The sequence below is a fragment of the Semicossyphus pulcher genome, unplaced genomic scaffold (assembly GCF_022749685.1).
Source record: "Semicossyphus pulcher isolate SPU_LCO1_2020_fin unplaced genomic scaffold, fSemPul1.0.p SCAF_19, whole genome shotgun sequence".
Taxonomy (NCBI): Eukaryota; Metazoa; Chordata; class Actinopteri; order Labriformes; family Labridae; genus Semicossyphus; species Semicossyphus pulcher.
In genome coordinates, this window is record NW_027211692.1 from 4,326,682 (window position 1) to 4,344,881 (window position 18,200).

General features: G+C 43.5%; 1 protein-coding gene across 1 annotated transcript in view; it reads right to left on the bottom strand.

The window, feature by feature from the left end:
* Window positions 1-5,070: 5,070 nt before the first annotated feature.
* tyw1 (tRNA-yW synthesizing protein 1 homolog (S. cerevisiae)) overlaps window positions 5,071-18,200 on the bottom strand; it is a 60,111-nt gene continuing 46,981 nt past the window's right edge. Inside the window, exons 15-16 of the mRNA XM_069668423.1 lie at window positions 14,654-14,821; window positions 5,071-7,299 (exon numbers count right to left, since the gene is read on the bottom strand). Coding sequence (XP_069524524.1) covers window positions 7,078-7,299; window positions 14,654-14,821 — 390 coding nt within the window. The 3' untranslated portion in view covers window positions 5,071-7,077. The remainder of the gene's footprint in view (window positions 7,300-14,653; window positions 14,822-18,200) is intronic.

Consider the following 18,200-nt stretch of genomic DNA (forward strand, 5'->3'; position numbering starts at 1 on the left):
GAAAAGCAACAGTGTAAACAGTGCCGTATGTGTGTTTTGCACGTTTTGTTTAGGCAACGCTGTAAAGCTATGTAAAACACACACTGGGGCAGCTTTACGCCGGCGTTACTTGGTCCAATTTAAAATGGTAAAGGCTGCATGACAGCAGAGCTTCATCATGGCACGGCACTGAGGCGGAAGCATCAGGGAGAGAGAGAGTGGGGGATGACACGTGGCAAAGGGCCAAAGGTGGGGGCTAAACCCGGGACTGCCGCATCGAGGACTGTAGCTTCTGTATATGTCCCACACGATGTAACCGCTGAGCTAAACCAGCGCCCTAATTTGTAATACTTTTAGATAACTATAATGTACATAACGCCTGAAGTTCGAAGGCTTAATGTGTGTTATTTTGGCTTCCTGTGGCTTTAATACAAGTTGTGAATGGAGCTGCTGTGATGAAAAAAATAAATAACGTATCTGACATGTTATCATCATTTCTTTTCGCTAAACCGAAGCTGACAGGCAGCACGACACGTGCACCTGCACACAAACTGTTTACAGCTCGGTCATGACAGTCCGACCCTCAGCTTGTACACACGACAAGCAGCAGCTTAAAATGGATGAGAGCCTCTGGGACCAAAGCAGGAAAAGCCACCACATACAGTTCTTTTTCAACAGAGTCTACAGGGGCAGCGACTGTGTCTGAGCTCGGCGGACACCCTGCTGCTGTAATGAGAGACGAACGGGCTGACCTCTGCTCGGCTAACATCACCCTCTGAGAATAGTAGGCTTACTTTGTGGGCAAAGCATTTAATGGATATCCTGTCAATATGAAAAATGAGCCTTGTTGTTTTGCTTTTGTTTGGGTCTCCAGAGAGGTACATCGAGCTCCAAACTTAACTGGAAAAGTACTTCAAAATAAAAGCATTCCACTTTCACGCTGCCAAAAATTCTCTCCTTTGTATCGGTGCTTTCTTTTAAATTGCACTTTACTCTGCACCAAGCTCAGCCGAGGAACTACAGTACAAAGCGTCTTGGATGAACTGAAGCCATTTAAATGTCCATCTGTTATTGTTTGGGCACAGCCAAGTGTGTGTGCGGGTGTGTGTGTGTGTGTGTGTGTGTTTTAGATCCACATATGCTTGGCTAAACGAGCATTAAGAGGGTTTGGGATCCAGTTCTTGAGATGAGGTAATTTAAAATATATTTCAGCCTTTAGCAGCGTGTGTGTGTGTGTGTGTGTGTGTGTGTGTGTGTGTGTGTGTGTGTGATGCAGACTTGAATGAAAGGAAGGACTACAATTGACGCACACAACCTCTTTCTGATCCTCTCTCAGCTCTTCTTCAGAGCTCGCACACTCTCTCTGTTCAAAACAATCAGTATTTGTTTCTGTTGCACTCGGTCACTCTTATTAATCACTGGTGTCGTTGGTGTTGAGGGAGGAGTGCTGAGGACGATAAAAACTAATTTCCCATTCAAAAATTATCGCTGCATGTATTCACGTCATGAAAAATTCATCTTCTGAGGACTGTGATCTCGCACAGAAAAATATGTTCGGCTGATGCAGCCTCATTGTGTAACAGTGTAGTGTACTGTATGTGCTAATAACAGACACTAGAGTCAGGCCAGGAATACGTGATACACTACTATCATGCTTTCCGTCTCCTTCTTCCTCCATGTTTTACTTTCATTTCTGACTCTAAGAATATTTCTGAATTCGATTTTTAATGTTGTAGATCAGTGGCCAACACATTCTCAATCTGTAGACTTTTTGGCAAGGTTAAAGGGACATTGTGCATATGAGGGATATAAAGCACTAAAAAGATGGACCCCTTCAGGATTCATACAGCTCTGGAAAAAATTAAGAGACAACTCCAAAATGTCCTTAAATCAGCATCTCTCTCTACATGGCCAGCCCAGTCCAGATGTGAACCCCATTAAAAACCTGCTGAATGTGATCAAGAGGAGGGATGGATGGTCACAAAGCCGAGCTGCTCCGAGAGCGGCCTAACGTCACCCAGCAGCACTGTGACAGACTGGAGGAGAGCATGCAGAGACGCATGAAAGCTGTGATTACAAACCAGGTTATTAAAAACCAGGTTATACCAGATATTGAGTTAAAACATGAGTATTCTGTTGTTACAACATGAACATGAAGTTGTCTTCTTTGCATTATTTGAGCTCTGAAAAACATCTTTTGGTTTCTGAACCAGTCGTCATTTTCTGCAAATTAAAGACATCAGTGGGAGGATTTGATTTGGATGTTAGGAGAAATGTTGTTTACAATAAAACAAAAGTTCATTTTACACAAACACAAAGAAGTAGATCCAGAGAAACATGTTTGCAGTGGTATTGGAGCTGTATATTTCAATCATGTTGCTAAAGCTCTTGAGCACTAGTTAAATAAGCTTACACTGCAAACATACAAGACCACAGATGTCAGTCATTACACAATGATCAGGTTTTTTTATCCCACTGTGCTGCAATGGGAATTTACCCACAGCTGTCTTTTTTTCCAGGAAATATTGAAGCCCCCCAGTCTTTGACTTTTTCTAAACGTGTGTTCGGTAGCGCCCCCTATTGTTAAAAAATGTCAACATAAAGGCAGATTTTAAAAATGGCCTTTTATACCTATAACCGCCAGCGGGTCAAATTTACCCAGATATAGAACGCCGTCATTTTCGCGCTGTTCATTTCGCGCGTCTAGATTGATACATTGTATGTTGCTATGGCAACGCCTTTTTTCTACTACTGTGCGTCATCAAGTCATAAACTCCACTTCAACATGGATAAGAGGAAGAGATGCATGAATGTAAATCAGGCATTTGGTTGACTCAGTGCCTCGAGTGGAGGTGAGTCTGATGGACGGGAGCTCTCTGGACTGTCTGCTGTTCTTTGGTTTGTTTTCTGAGAAGCACCTTGTTCACAAAGTGCTTTGTAAATAAAGTTTATTGTTATATTTCATTGTCATGTTGTCATTTTGTAAGCTGCATAAAGACACCACATGTAGCATTTCATTATACAACTTTGTGTTGTAAAATGATAAATAAATTAACCTTGTAGCTTGAAAATCAATACGTTCTAATAGCGGGTCAATTTGAAACATTGGTTTAGGTATAATGTGACCCCTGGTGGTTCTAGTGTTAAGAGATTAAATGCTGTTTTGACAGACATTAACATTCATATTTCTAGGTTGACTAACTAAATAAGGCAGTATCAATCAACCGGGACCCAAGCTGCTGTGGAGAAAACTCCTACTTACTTTTTCCTTCTCACCTGAGAGCGTGTGGTGCAGTTCCTCCCTGGTAGACGGTGTATCAGACCAGCAGCACAACAGGACTTCGACCTTGCACAGAAGGTATTGATGCGGCCATGATTGGATGTGAGGATACTACTCTGAAAATACAATATTCTTCAGTGCTGGAGCCGGACGGGAAAGTCAAAGGTGGGATAAACAGTGTTGAAATAAATACCCCCCTAAAAACTCCTCAAATCAGCAACTTTCTCGATGCTTTCACACGTTAAACAAGTAAAACAAACTTTCAGACCACGTGTACATGCATTAGAATGATTCATGACTGCATAGTCTGTTTCCTCTTACCTCAGTGGGACCCAAAACCTGCTCCGAGGACTCTAGAAGGTGATTGAGGAGGTCACAGGGATATAAATCTGTATATACACACACAGAGAGTGCTACACAACAACGTCTAACTAGATCTTGTGTTCTTGGGACCTCAAGATCTAAGAAGCCAGAGGATAAACTGTCAAGAAAGACTAGCATAAGATGCACAAGCACCTCTACAACCTGTTACCCAGAGTTCCCCGGGGCAGTACAGTCATTCTCCCCATCTCCAGGCAGGTTTCCTCTCCTGAGAAATGTGACCTGCTGCTGACATTAATCTCACAACACGCGCTGGGATGTAGTGAGACAAACGGCTGGAAATACCTGCGTGTAAACTAGCAGAGCACATTCCAAGTGTAATCTTCTTAACCTTTATTTACTACAGGAGGATTTGCAGGTCTGTTGTGTTTTACTTATCAACTTCTCCAGCCTTGTTTACACGTATTAAAGCCCTGCCCTTCCTGTTGCATATTTATAGTCACCTGCCTTCCACACCAGGTAACCTCAATCATCTGCAGTTCTCCCACAGAGGGTGCTCCCTCTTGTGTTGTGTGTAATCTCACATCAATAAAAGCTCAAAGTAACAAGCTGAGGTTTGAAGATAACTATTTCCTGTCACATTTCTTTTGAAGGATAATTTCTCATGATTTAGCCATAAAACTTTAACTACTGTGTTTTTGTGACACCAACAACAGTAATTGTGAGGAAAGGATGGAAATGAGCATTTTGCATTTAGATTATAAAGCTAATGAAATAATAACTATGATTATCAGATCTTATTTAAAACTAGTATTTGGAGGAATAATAAAAGTTTTCCTTTGCAGCAGTTGAGAATAACTTAATGCTCCACAGGTCTGCACCCGGCTGTGTGCACTATCTGCATTAGTGCTGCAGAGGACCTAAATCTTACAGGGAAGATGCTCGGCTTCGTTATGCACACAAAAACAGAGGAAAAGAAGCTTTTGGACCATCGCTGAAAGCAAGAACAGTTTATGTGCCTTACCGTGTTATCATTGTTTTACAGGCTTTGAGATAATGTTGTAAATACTATTCTATGGGGCTTGTTCATCTGTTTTGTACAATAAAAAAAACTTGACAGTATTAACTTCCTACAGTTTTATATATTTCCAAACTACCGCAGTAAGCGCACATTACAGCTGAGCAGATGTAAAAAGGAATAACAGCAGCTACGTCCCTGTTGTATATCTCCTGAACTCCACCTCTGCCTCCTCTCGTCAGTAAGAGCTCTTGTGTTGGCCTCTAAGTGCAGCCCAGAAGCTTTCGCCACAATTATTGTCGTCTTAAAATGTCAGCTTCCCACTTTGATGCCAGTAAAAAAAACAACACAATAAAAACACAAAATACACTCTGAGGCAGTATGACACATAAGCCTTAATGCACCAGCGTGTGTGTGCGTGTGTGTGCAGCAGATAAAAATACACCAAAGCCAAAGCTGAGAATCCCAAATACATTTATTATGTTGATGCATCCAAACACCTGCTGATTCTCCCAACAGGGAGGCGCTGCAACACGGGAAACCTCACACAACAAATCAAAACAGACTGAAACGTGTACACCTGGATTTACATTCAAATAAAGAAAATAAAATGGACTCGATTTATACATCTGGATTTAATAAAATATCAGTAACAAAGGCTTTACTCTGACAAGCTGGACCGGAGGAGGTGGATATGAGTTAGACCGATATGAAACGACATCACCGCCCAGGATGCACTTCTTCATAGTGGGATAGTTTTACCCTGGATGATGGCTGAATTTAGGGTCAGAGGGCATGTTGTGCACGGCGGTGTGTTCATTGAAGTAAGAGGTGGGAGAGTTTCTGATTCGAGAGTTGATAATGTCTGAGAATACGGGGACAGATTAAACTGCAATATCAAACAGTGATACATCAGTGGATTTACTGATTTTATTATTGTAGAACTACTGATGACTTTATTTCAGACACTGTGTCATCCATCCTTAATATACTGCAAAGGCAATACCAGGCACGCCTAAAATACATATATATCACACTAGGCAATCTCAGATCCCACTGGCTACAGTCTGACGACGATAGAGCCTCTGGGCACAGCGGTGAACATCCCGGGGCGTGTAGCCGGCGGTTAGCGGTAAACGACTTCCTTTTCCGCGTGCTGCATTGTTTACAGAAACAGAACCCGTTTTTCTTGTGCTTGACTTTAATTAACGGGTCTTACCTTTGCTGAAATTTCATCATCATGATGCAGATTAGTAGAAAGACAAAATAAGGCTTTGTCGGGTCTGTCCTCAAGAGGAGAAGAAGACTACTTTCAAAATGTGAAGTTTGTTGAACTGTTGGTCGGATCGATCATTTCTGATGCATTCGAGGAAGTTGGGAAATCTGAACGGCTTTAGTGACACCACGTCAGGGAATTTATCTCAAGTTGAATTTTAGATCTAGAACAGATTGTTAGCTGTTAGCATGCACATGTCTGTTTATAGAGGTTAATAAGAAGCTAAATCATCGTCAGATAGCCGCTGATGGGAGTCGGGATGGCATTACGGCGGATTACGCTCCGCCTGCTTTTGCTCTCCACGGAGCCTGCTGATACGTGACTGGTAAATATTACTCAGACTACAAGTGCTACAAATGGAAATCCACGTCCCTGCCTACAGAGTCTACATTTCTATGTAGAATCTGAAATAGAGATTACATATTAGGTTATGCAAATGAGTCAAATATATTGTGATGTTGATGCATGTTACTATAAAAGCTGCATCCCGGCTCTGAGCGATGAAACACGCACAGCTGACACTGCTGCAAATGTACAACAGTGCAGCCTTTAGACTAAGAAAAACACAAAGAGAACAATAAGAAGCTTGACTCTCCCAGAGGAGGCGCAGCCGTGATGCTCCTCGCTCACCGCTCCAATCTCTCTCCGCCGATTGTCTGGGAAAGATGCGTCTCCCTGCAGACGACATGAGGGCTACGCAAGAGCTGCTGCGTACATGCTAATCATGTCCCGAGCTCTGCAGATGGTTATAAAATACGTCAGAAACAAAGCTGGTGATGAAGTCAGTGCAGGTCCAACTTTAACAGTGTTAACCTTCCATAGTGCTGCCAGATGGTTTAAAGATCAAAGCCAATGACATATAGAATAACGACCTCTTAAAAAAGAGGGAGGGACAGTAATAAAGATCTATGTACATACAGCATACGAAGCAAAAGAAGCGCTTAAAGTAAATTTGAAGGGGAATGTCTCGAAAATTAAAGTGAAGGACGTGATTCTGGAAGTTTCTGGCTGATCTCAGGGGTCAAGCCGATAAAATTAAAGATCTAATTCAAAGAGAAACGAAAGGAGGGAGAAAGAGTTCACATGAGAGTGAGGGCAGCGGTGGACAGGAATAATAATCAATGAACCCGACTTCCCTTAATTCTAATTTTGCTAAAGCACTCGCTCTATTCATCCTACCTCTCTCTCTCTCTCTCTCTTCTATCAGCATCCTGAAATGTCTTTGGTTTTGTTGCGGCGTTGGAATCGGGTGTCAACGGGGTCGAAGCCTTGCTCATGGGCTCCGAACAGGGCCCAGCTGGGAGTCTTGGCTACATAATCCAAGGCTGAGAAGCTCTGCCGTCCGTCGCTCTCCTCGTGAGCCCGGACCAGCTCCTGGAAACGCTTGTAGTCGATCCACGTCCACCATTCGCCGTCCACCTTGAACTGAAAGCACGGACAGAAGAAGGGAGAAACATGGTGAAGGATGAGCGAAGAGCAGGATACAGTGTTTGTGGATCTTCAGTGGAAACCTGCAGACTTCTCAAAGGCATTTATTAAGACTCTTTAATACATAAACCTTTTATACATTTAAGGGAATTTTAAAAAATATGGACAATTAAAGAGTCATTTCCTCCATGCGAGCTCTACTGACCCTGAAAGACGAGTCCGCCTGCTTGCCAATCCGTGCTGGCACCAGCATGTGCAGTACATGTTCCAGGATGCACGGCATGCTAGCAGCTGCAGCGTTGGCCTCTCTCCACTGTATTTCTATGACTGTATACTGGGCTACCATAAATACGGCTGAATATCTGAGTCAGCCAAAACACTACAGAATAAATTCTCATCCATAACATTCTCCACACAAATATTTTGAGATGCTATTTTCACAGATTGACAACCGAGAGACGGAAAACATCTGCAACAACAGAACTACAAACCTCTGTTAGGAATCTGTTGTGATATGATGGGATTGATCATCTATAAAACTGGATTTAAAACGTTACGATTAATGTGCAGCCTCAGATATATATAATTTAAGGTGACAGACATTTGTAGGACCGGGACGACAGTGGTTATCTAGCTCCTGCCTCCACATCTGCCACCTCCTCTTAAGTTTGTCTTTCTTTAATGGGCTCGGATTCACTCCACCTCCTCCCTTCTCCTCGCATCTCTACTTTTATCAATCACTGCCTCCGACTCATTCACACGATCTGCCATCCATCTCACAAAATGAGGGAAATAAATGGACAGAGGGACAGCGAGGAGCCTGTGAGAGAGTGTGTCTGTTTGTCTGTGAGAGGCACACGAACCACCAGAGAGAGAGAGAGAGAGAGAGGGAACAGCTTGAGTGTCTGACAATGAGGAAAAAGCCTCTAACATCATTGTGCCTCTCTAATCCTGCTTGTTTTCCCAATCCAGCGCAAGGGGTGAAGAGTGTGACCTCTGGCTTTCCCAGCATGCAACAGTGCACTCCAGTTAATACAAACCCATGTCTCTCCTTTTGTCTGTAAAGAAGGGAATGACGAGCACAGAGCAGAGACGCAAAGTTTAGTGCTGTTTATGGCCGTGTGCTGCAAAGTTTAATCCTTTAAACGGTCCATGAAGACTTGAACTCACCCGTGGGTTTTGTATGGAGGTTTTTGATAAGCTTTCACTGGTTGCAAAATTGTGCAGAGTTGTCACTGGGGACGTCTGCTGCGCTTTAGCTCTGAGCATTTAGCATTTAAAAGCACTCTCAGGTTCTTTGAGCGGACCTCCGTGCGTGCACTGGGGCTCGACTCTTTGAAAATTCACACAATTACAAGAAAATGGTTCTAATTCTGAAATTTACACAACGGGAGGAGAAAGTTAGCATTACATCACTGGCTTTCTGAGAGAAAGAACAGGACTCATGAAGACCAACATTGATTTGCAAAGTTAAAGACTTTCCTGCAGGAGATGACGACCCACTGAGGGAGCAGCGGCATTAAGCACTTGAGCCTTTAGATGCCTTGTGCCTGCCTCGGCCATTAGAGAGAAGCTGCCCGCTGCATTGCTAATGAGGCCTGAGAAAGGGGGGGGGAATGAAAGCAGCGCCTACTGGGAGTTAATGTTTCTGGTAATGAGGAGGGGAGATATTTGTTCAGCCAGCATCTCTGCAAATAATTTCAGTCTCTAAGCAACACAGCGAAGCCGAGCCGAGAACAAGACGGCCTGTTGTTTTTGCTAAACGCGTCTTTGCTGAGGATCACTGCGGATGCTGAGGACAGCTTCATCACGGAGCGCCGCGGGAGGTGTCTTCATGTATGAGCACATGCCAGTGAGCGGTGCAGTCTCAGATTTACAGATTTTAACTCTAAACTGCAAATCCTCTCCCGTGCTGTCTTTAGAGAAAAACTGTGCACGGAGGGGAGAAATGACTATCTAAATATATATGTATGGCACACCCTGCCTGTGAGCTTGTCATAGAGCTGCTGTTGTCTGCATATAAATACATTCAGACCTAAAAATGCAACCCAAATTATTTTTCAAGCCAACGTTTTCATCTTCTTTTATCTATAAGCCGGGACACACGTTGGCTCGCTGAATCAGCCACAGAACAAACTGCCTTCCTGCCTGCGTGTTGCACAGACGAGCGACAGAGTGTGAAAGCCTTTCACATAAGTCATGTAGTTATGATAAGGAGAATAGGACATTTCTGGCAGCTACAATATTTCCCACATTATTAAAGGACACAGCTGCCCTAATAACTAAAACTGTCTGTATGTGGGAAGAGGGCTGCAAAACCAGCATGGGCAGCGGGGAGAATAATTAAAGTGTGTATCTGGTTACACCTGACAAAATAAATACTGTAACTAAATACTGTATTTAACATGGTTTTCTTTCTTTTCTGGCATCATGTGAAAGCAGCCGAAGTGCACATATTGTAAGTCGCTCTTCAAACGGCCTAAACTTTAAAGGGGCCGTATCTTTTAAATGCATATTCTCATATTTTCCTGTGTTTCATATTTTTTTGTGTTTATTGTTCACAGTGAAAAAGTGAAAACTGCATAATTCCCTGTTTCTGCAGGGTTACATGTTTAAAAAGGCCGCCTCTGAAACGGGCCGTTCTACATAGAACCTTGCTTTGCTGAAATCGACCAATCGTCATTCACCTCAGGCTGCCTTCTTGCACGAGCTTTCAGTCAAATCGTTAGCTGTGTCCCAATCCACAGGCTGCAGCCTTCCACTGAGGATGCTCGTCCGCCATTTTGTTTGAATTGGTGCGCAATGCATCTTGGGATACGTTCGGACAAACGCGTCCTCGTTTTCCGGGCCACGAAGGAACCATCGGGTGCATCCTTCGCAGCCCGGGAATTGGAGGACGAATTTGTCGGCCACATCAGAAGGAGCCTTTGAAATGGGACAGCCTTCGACACGCTTCTGTGGCGCAATCGGCCTTCGAAGGCTGCAGCCCCTGATTGGGACACAGCTGTTGTCAAGAGGCCGAATAACTGATCCTAGAGCAGCCATGTTTTCTACAACTTTGGAGTGACAGGGCAGTGCGGCCGCTCCCTCACGTGGGATCACACATGTGGGGGAGGAGCTATGTGGTCACTCCAAATACAGTCAGCCAATCGAGGCTAAGGTCTGACCTTCGATGGCAAAACGGCTTGTTCGTTTCAGGAGGAAGGAGAGGCTCCGAAAAAGAACTGAATTAAAATATGTGTCAAATTTAAAACGAAACAAACCTTACCAACATGATTCACATATGTCCCCTTTAATCATCGGTCCGTTTAGATGCTGACAGGTGTGGCTCAGCTTTGCTCTACATTTTATCTCCATGCTGTCAGTCTAATATGATCACCAGCCCAGCAGGAGGCTGAAGGAGTCTATCTGATGTTTCTTTTAAGACATTTGACTCCATAAAGGGACGGCATCTCCTGGACCAGACACACAATCACAACAGGTCTACTGATAGACCTGATTTGTAAGTCCGCACGCCTCTCAGGATGATTATCTCTGGGAGGTTCGTGTCTAATGTGGCTAAAAGAATGAGCCTAAGATGGATGGAAGAGGAGAGTATCAGAAGAAGAAGGAGGGAGATGAAAGAGAGAGAAGGCTGGCAGAGGTGTGAGAGAGGCAGAAAAAAAGGAGAAATGGCCATCAATGGGAAGATCCCAGGGGTTGAAAAGGAACTAATGATGATGATGTGTCAGAGGAGGGAGGATCTATCGCTGCTTGCTGCTAAAGAGTGATCCCTCTCTCACACACGCGCACACACACACACGCGCGCACAGCTCTGATGTCTTTTAAAGGACTACATCAAACAGTGATCTCATCCAAGTGGAACCAGAAGATCTGAGGACTGTGCAGCAAGCATGCACACACACACACACACACACAGAGAATGAGCCTGATGCTTTCCCGTGGTGTGTTTTAAACTCCGCTGTTATGTAAGTTAACATTAAGACTTGGACTCTCTTCCTGCTGAGCCTGAGCTGCACGGAGACATTCAGGACGCAGAGGACACTTAACAAAACATCAGACTCTCCGCTCACAGGAGGAACCCAAAAAAGCATCCAGCTCCCAAACGCTGCTGGATTATTGATGACGGCACAAAAAGGAAGAGAAATTCAAAACAAGCTGATAAAAAAAAACAGTCATGAGAATCTGTTAGACACAAAAGTTTAGACACAATTTATTGTCGATTTCCTCTGATTCTCATTCTGCAGTGTTTTTATGATTAAGTTCTTTGACTTTACGTACTTAAATCTGTGCTTTGATGTATTTCTGATTCATTTTAGCACCACATTCATTTTACAATAACACGCCTGGAAAACCTTCTCTGTGGCAGTGTTGCAAACTTGTGCAGAAAAGAAACACAACTGCATTTACATCCTGGTAACTTTTATGGATAAGGATAAACAAAGGAACAAAGAACTGGGACAGTGTGTGTGATGAAAAGCTGGCAGTCCTCTGTTTCTTCTTGAAGAATCCTCAAAAGATGCACTGAGTGCAAACTGCTGTTCTCACTGTGGCTCAGTCAGCTATTAGTTAACAGGCAGATAGATCCTGCCACAGAGCATCAAGCAGTAACACAGCGATCTGCGTGACTGAAAGCAGGAAGTGGAAAGAGGTGACGAGGATATGTGTGTGAGTGTGTATACTTGGAAATACTGACAGTTGTCGGCGAGGAGGTGCAAAGTAATTAAGGTGTCTGAAATGGTTGCACAAATGGGCAAAGTTATTTTTGTGTCGGTGAGAGAATGACAGATGAAAAGAGACAGAAGAGGAGAGAGGAGAGAGGAGGGAGGAGGGAGGAGGGAGGAGAGAGGAGAAAGGAGAGAGGGATGGAAAGAGGAGGTTGGAAATCAATTCAGTGAAATATTGATTGTGTCCCAGTGTGAAGGAGAATGGAAGGAATGAAGTAAACAGCAGGCTTTAAACACCTTGTTTGTCCAGGCGAGTGTGTGTGTGTATCATCACCAAACATGTAATGATAGCGATGGTGACCTTCAGGTAACATGCACCTGTATCTGATATTTGAGACATTTGATTCAAACCCATAAATGTGGACGACATGATGGCACGATTTATCATCTGTTAACCATGAATCCCTCCTCCTTTCTCCCTTTTCTTTCTTGTGCACATTTCCAGTTTACGTCTTATTTTTTTTGCTATTGCCTTTATTATATAGGGCAGCTGAAGACAGACAGGAAATATGGGGAGCAGAGAGTATGACAGTAGTAGTATGGCAAGACATGCGGGAGTCGAACCTGCAATCAGTGAGTCGAGTACTCTGTACATGAGGCACATGCTCTACCAACTGAGCCAAACCAGCGCCCCCCAGTTTACACGTCTCAAGCACCTTTCACACTGCCTGTTCAAGGCAGGATTATTAGCCTCTGTTACATCTTCTATGTAGAACGCACAGAGGCGAGATGGTGGGGCGGAGTCGGCATCGGAGGTGGTAACAGAGGCGTAACAGAGGTGACAGGGCGGAACAGCGTGTCTGTGTATTTGAAGCACCCTGAGGCGGCTTTACGCCGGTGCTGCTGGGTCCAATGTAAAATGGCAAAGGCTGCATGGCGGCGGAGCTTCGTTGCGGGCTTTAGATACATTTTTGTATGAGAGGCAAGAGACACAGCCAGTTAGTCCTATTTTAAACTTGATGTCATACAAACATAAAACATAAAAATGTACTGTTTTAAAATATAACTGCAGAAGTAGACTTGGTCCCGCCTTCTTTCTTCACTCCCAACCCGACCGCAGAGTTTCAGAATCTTCTTGTAAATATTGTAAATAGTGTAAAAACATTCAACATCCGAAACGTAGTCCTAAAACTGGAGGGGGAGAGTAGCTTTTCTTTTGATCCATCCTTTTTCTCCTGTTTTTCTGTCAGGGAGTTATGAACGTTGTATTTTCTTTATTGAAATAAGACAGCTTGGGTTCTTGGTAAAGATGTTCTGTTTGTTGTTTTGCTGTTGCTCTCCCTGAAGTTTGTTTCCTACTTTGTGTTTGTTAACATAAATCAGAGATCGTGGACTGCATGTTCGGTCGTCTTCCTTGGGAGGGAGGAAAGAGGGGCGTCACCTTTATGTTGGGCTCGGGTTCCTCCTTGGCCGGGCGTCACAATGTATTTTTTGTTGTCTAAATATTTTCTAAATTTTTGTGGTAAAAAAAAAAATCATGACACCTGCAGCTTCATCAGATTACTGCCTACCAGGACACTACTTAAATGTGGTTTCTTGAGTCTTTCAAACCAGCATCAGTTTCTCTGATTAGTTCTACTCCGAGCATTTCACATGAATACATGATACACATTTCACTGTGTAGTACAAAATGATGTGCCTTCTTCCTCTCTGCTGTTTTCCCAGCATGCACTGGGGGCCCAGAAAGAGTCTACAGACACCACAGAGGTAACTAAATCTGCTGCAGTCCCATGAACACAAAGCTCCAGTAAATAAAGACAAAGGAGGTTTGGGAGTTTGGGTTCTTAAATAAATTGTTATAACACATCCAGCTCACTGTGTGTGTGTGTGTGTGTGTGTGTGTGTGTGTGTGTGAGAGAGAGAGACGGGGCAATGTTGGTGCTAAAGTGTCTCGTTTTAATTTCTACTCTGTCAGAGAGCCAAGACAGCAATTAATCATCATTCATTAATAACTGAGGGACAGTTGGCTTCGCACAACCCACCGCTGACTGATACTTTGTGGGGCGGGTCAGACAGAATGAACCACTGTGATGGGCGCACACTTTAAGTAAGAGGCAGGAGTTTTATAAATAATAAAACAAGACTAAATCATAACACCAATTTCAGAGCAAGGAAGCAGGAAAGTTTCGGAGCTGTGTGCGACTAAGAAAGAAAGATGTGTGTGTGTTTGTGTCTGAAAGAACTGGTGCAGAATAATGGATGCATAAAGGATCAGCAGGTACACATTATTCATTATTATGTGCAAAGGCATGCTAATGCACCACTGTCTGGGTCCAGCGATAACGTGGATAACTTAGTATGCTAATATGTCCAAACAGCAGCGGCCAGTAAGCTGCACCTATATAATATCCAGCATATTGTTGCAGCTCATGAGCATGAGAGTCAGCATTGATTGATCGTCGTTCCTCGCACTGCCAAATTGGAAAAAGTCCATTAACCAAGAATCTAAGATGGCAAAGGATGTTAGATTCATTCTTCATTAGTTCAGTGCCGTAAAATGTGCAAGACAAAAAAAAAAAGTCTCGCAGATTTAATAAACTCGTTGCTGTAACAGACCTTTTAATGGAGGACTTATTGTCTCAGCTCTGTGTTTCAGATGTGGCAGTTATGTGTTGAGTTCTTACCTTGGTGTGAGCGATGAGCAAACAGTTGGAGTGCTCGTGTTCGCAGGCGATCTCGTACTGAGGCAGCATGTCGGCCAGCTGCTGGACGAAGGCGACCACTTCCTGGTGCCAGGGGACGTTAGCCATGGTCAGACTGCTGGCAGAGCTCTCCCCACAGTACGTCACTCCCTGCACACACAAAGAGCAAACAGTCAGAGACGGCGCACTGTAAAGAGCGGGATTTACCGTTTTTTAAAGTACCTATAAAATCTCATTTGATTGGAGAGAAAAGGATTTCCTGAAGCAAATCAAAGGCCTGACCTGTAGTGCACTTTCAGGCTGATAACAATATATTTAATACACCTACTTGACTGATAATAAGAACAATCTACAAATGATATTATGGGCCATATTACTATCATTCTGGCATATAGATAAAAAGAACACCTGTAATAATCTGGTAACAGGCAACAATACTTCACATGCTTTAAAGTCTTCAGATAGAGGCTCTATTTCAATCCTCAGATGGTCTCACAGACATTCACTGGACACAGAGTGTGATCATGAGCGGTGATTTAAAAGGAATAAAATGTTTTGACGGAGCATTTATTAAAAATTCCCTGATGTCTAAATTCTGACAAATGATGGAGCGTCCTGTTGTTTTTACTTTAAGATAAACAAATGTGAGGGAACAGGGCCTGGAAGTCAGACGACTGGTTTCTGACAAATAGACTTTTGATGTAAATCCAAAGAAAGCCTTTTCCTGTGTTTCATTCTTTCAACAGCAGCAGGGAAATGATTGACAACCAGTTAAAGACATTTCATCTAGTGAGCTTCAGTATGGACACTTTAGTTTTCGATTGTAGCAACAGCTGTAAAATATTAAATTAATTATTCTATATGATTTGATTAAAGTGATAATAAGATTTTCATTTAGATAAATGTCTGTTAAGTCTCTATCTATCTCTGAATGAGGTAACACAATGGTGATTGAGCCGATGGCCCGCTGATGAAAGCCTTTGCATGTGCAGTATTTCAGACTGGGTGTCTGTGGCGACTTTAGTGGAATGAATCTCAAGCGGCGCCCAGTTAGTGACGCGTTTTCCATCACCCAGCAGTGGTTGGTCTGCCAGAGAGGGTAGGCGGAGCTAAGCGGCTGCTTTTCCGCTCTCTGCAAGTGTTGCGAGTAAACAGTAATCTACTATGGCTGAACAAACAAAGAAAAGACGGATGACTACAGATACAACTTCAACAAGAAGTGAAGATCCAAAGAAAAAGAAACAAACTCGACGCTCAGATGAAGCAAACAGTCTGAAAAGGAAAATCTTTGCAAGTAAGTTTGTCTCTCGTTGTGTTGGTATGTCCTTTTGTGGACATATCGTGCAAAAATAGATATTCGAATAGTTCGAACATTTGTGGGTTTTTTTGAAGGAATAATCGAACGTCATTTTGGGCCAATTTTGACAGCACTAGTTCACTTAAGCTTTCACCAAAATAGTTAAAGTAATGGAATTAAAAATGATAGTCTGTATTGTCTGATAAATAAACAGCACCGAGTGATGCTGATTGTAACCAGTGGAATTTGGAGATGACGTATAATTTATCATTGAGCTGGACAGAGAAATAAAGCAGGACGTGAAAAACACTCCGGCCTTGGCCGCAAAAATCAATCAAAACAGCCGGCTGAAGCCTGAGAGTGTTTGCTGATCAATAGTGGCAAATCTGTGCTGTGGTTAGAAGAGACGAGGCGGGAGAGGCGCTGAGAGGAGAACAACAGCTCCCCACGGCACAGACTAACTATTGATGAGTTGAGGTGAGAGCAGAGAGATGTTGAGGGAGCCATGAAAGGACTCGTCTTTGGTCCCCCATTGTGTACAAACAGAAAGAATCTGCAGCTCCGAACCAGCAGCGTCCATTACGAGAGCTGCATCAGCAAGACCATCGATTCTTACCTTTCATAGCTCGGCTTTGAAACTTAGAAGGCCAAGTAGCTGTGGGTGTGTGTCAGAGCCTTAATAATCGTATGAGTCAAATTGTTGTGTAGTTCATATTTTACTGCACTTCAATGTCAAGCTGCCACCAGGGCATGCACCAAACTTTTGATGACCTTTGTGTTGAGTCGCTCTAATTTTCAGGGCTTTAATTGCACACCAAAAAATATTTTAGAGGTATAAAAACACGATACAACACCAGAGGGGCTGCAGTACAGATGCATCACAGCAGTAGCCCCCTTTTACCTTTTTATTTTGTCTTTAAATGATAAGTAGGAATATTCGGAGAAAAATAAAATATAGACTTTTACAAATATAATATAAATCATCACTACTGGGCCTCTATACATGTGTGTTGGTGAGTGTGTGTGCAGACCCTTGTGAGACCCTCCCTCTGCTTCTAGTCTGTTGTTTTGCTTTGCACGGGACATTTTCAGGAGGGGGCGCTGTCGTGGTTCCCTGAGCCAATCACAGCATACAGGTGAGTGTGGGAGTGGTTCAAATTAGCAATTGGGTCCAATTCAGACCGGCGAACATGGCGAAAGAGCGATGCAGAGTTGGCCTTCTTTCTGTTGCACAGGTAGGTGTTTCAAGCCAGGTAGGACAAGCTAACTGGCGGTTAGCATGCTAGCACAAAGGTAACCAGTGGTAACCATGCTAACGCAACAATAGCTGGCGGTTAGCATGCAAAGGAAACCGTGATGCTGTCAGTGTTAGCTCGGCGGGGTGGGCGTGTTCTCGCACGAGAGAGTGAGAGTGAGTGTCTGGTGAGGGAGGAGGGGCCCAGTTTGAAGGTGTTGTTGACAAAATGTAAGAAAAAAATCCTACTTATTAAACCTTTAAAAAGCTCGGTGATGAGAGGGACACGTTGGGTTATAGTGACAGAAATGGCGTGCAACAGGCATGAACCTTTACTTGCAAGATAATCCCTGACCAGCAGTTCTTAATGGAAAAAAAATAACTCCAAGAACACTCAGTAAACCATGCAAGACCCTCAGCAAAGCAAAGTGTTGCAGAGCAGGTAGAACTGCAGGTTTTTTTAAATGCAGAGCCGTAGTCGGACACAAACATTAAGTTTTGTTTGGGAGTCTCAGGTAGACTCCCAAACGGTTAGCCACCACATCTGTTTGGTGCAAACATACTGAATTTAAATCAAGCAAACCACCACCTGTGTGTCAGTGTTGGCAGCGCTGCAACAGAGCCGAGGAAGCAGCCGTGCTGCTGTAACGCTCTGATGTGTCGGCCAGAAACACAGTCTGATCGACTCCCAGGTATCTCATGCAAATGTCTGTGTATCTGTGTGTGAGTGTGTTCACGTGAGTATCGGGATGTTTGAGTAAAATAATATGTTTGTGAGATTGTTAGAGATAAAATACAAGCTCACATTATTTCCCCCCGTCTTTCTGCAAAGAGTATCATCTCTCAAAACAGCAGCCATCAGAAAGCTCAGCACTGTGAATGTCAAGAATCCTGCAGAGGCCAATTGTTAAAGCCAGTCATTCATAACCAACCCCTGCTGCACAGCTCGACACCGCTGTATCATACTCCTGTGATGAGCCGCTGCTCTACAAAACCGT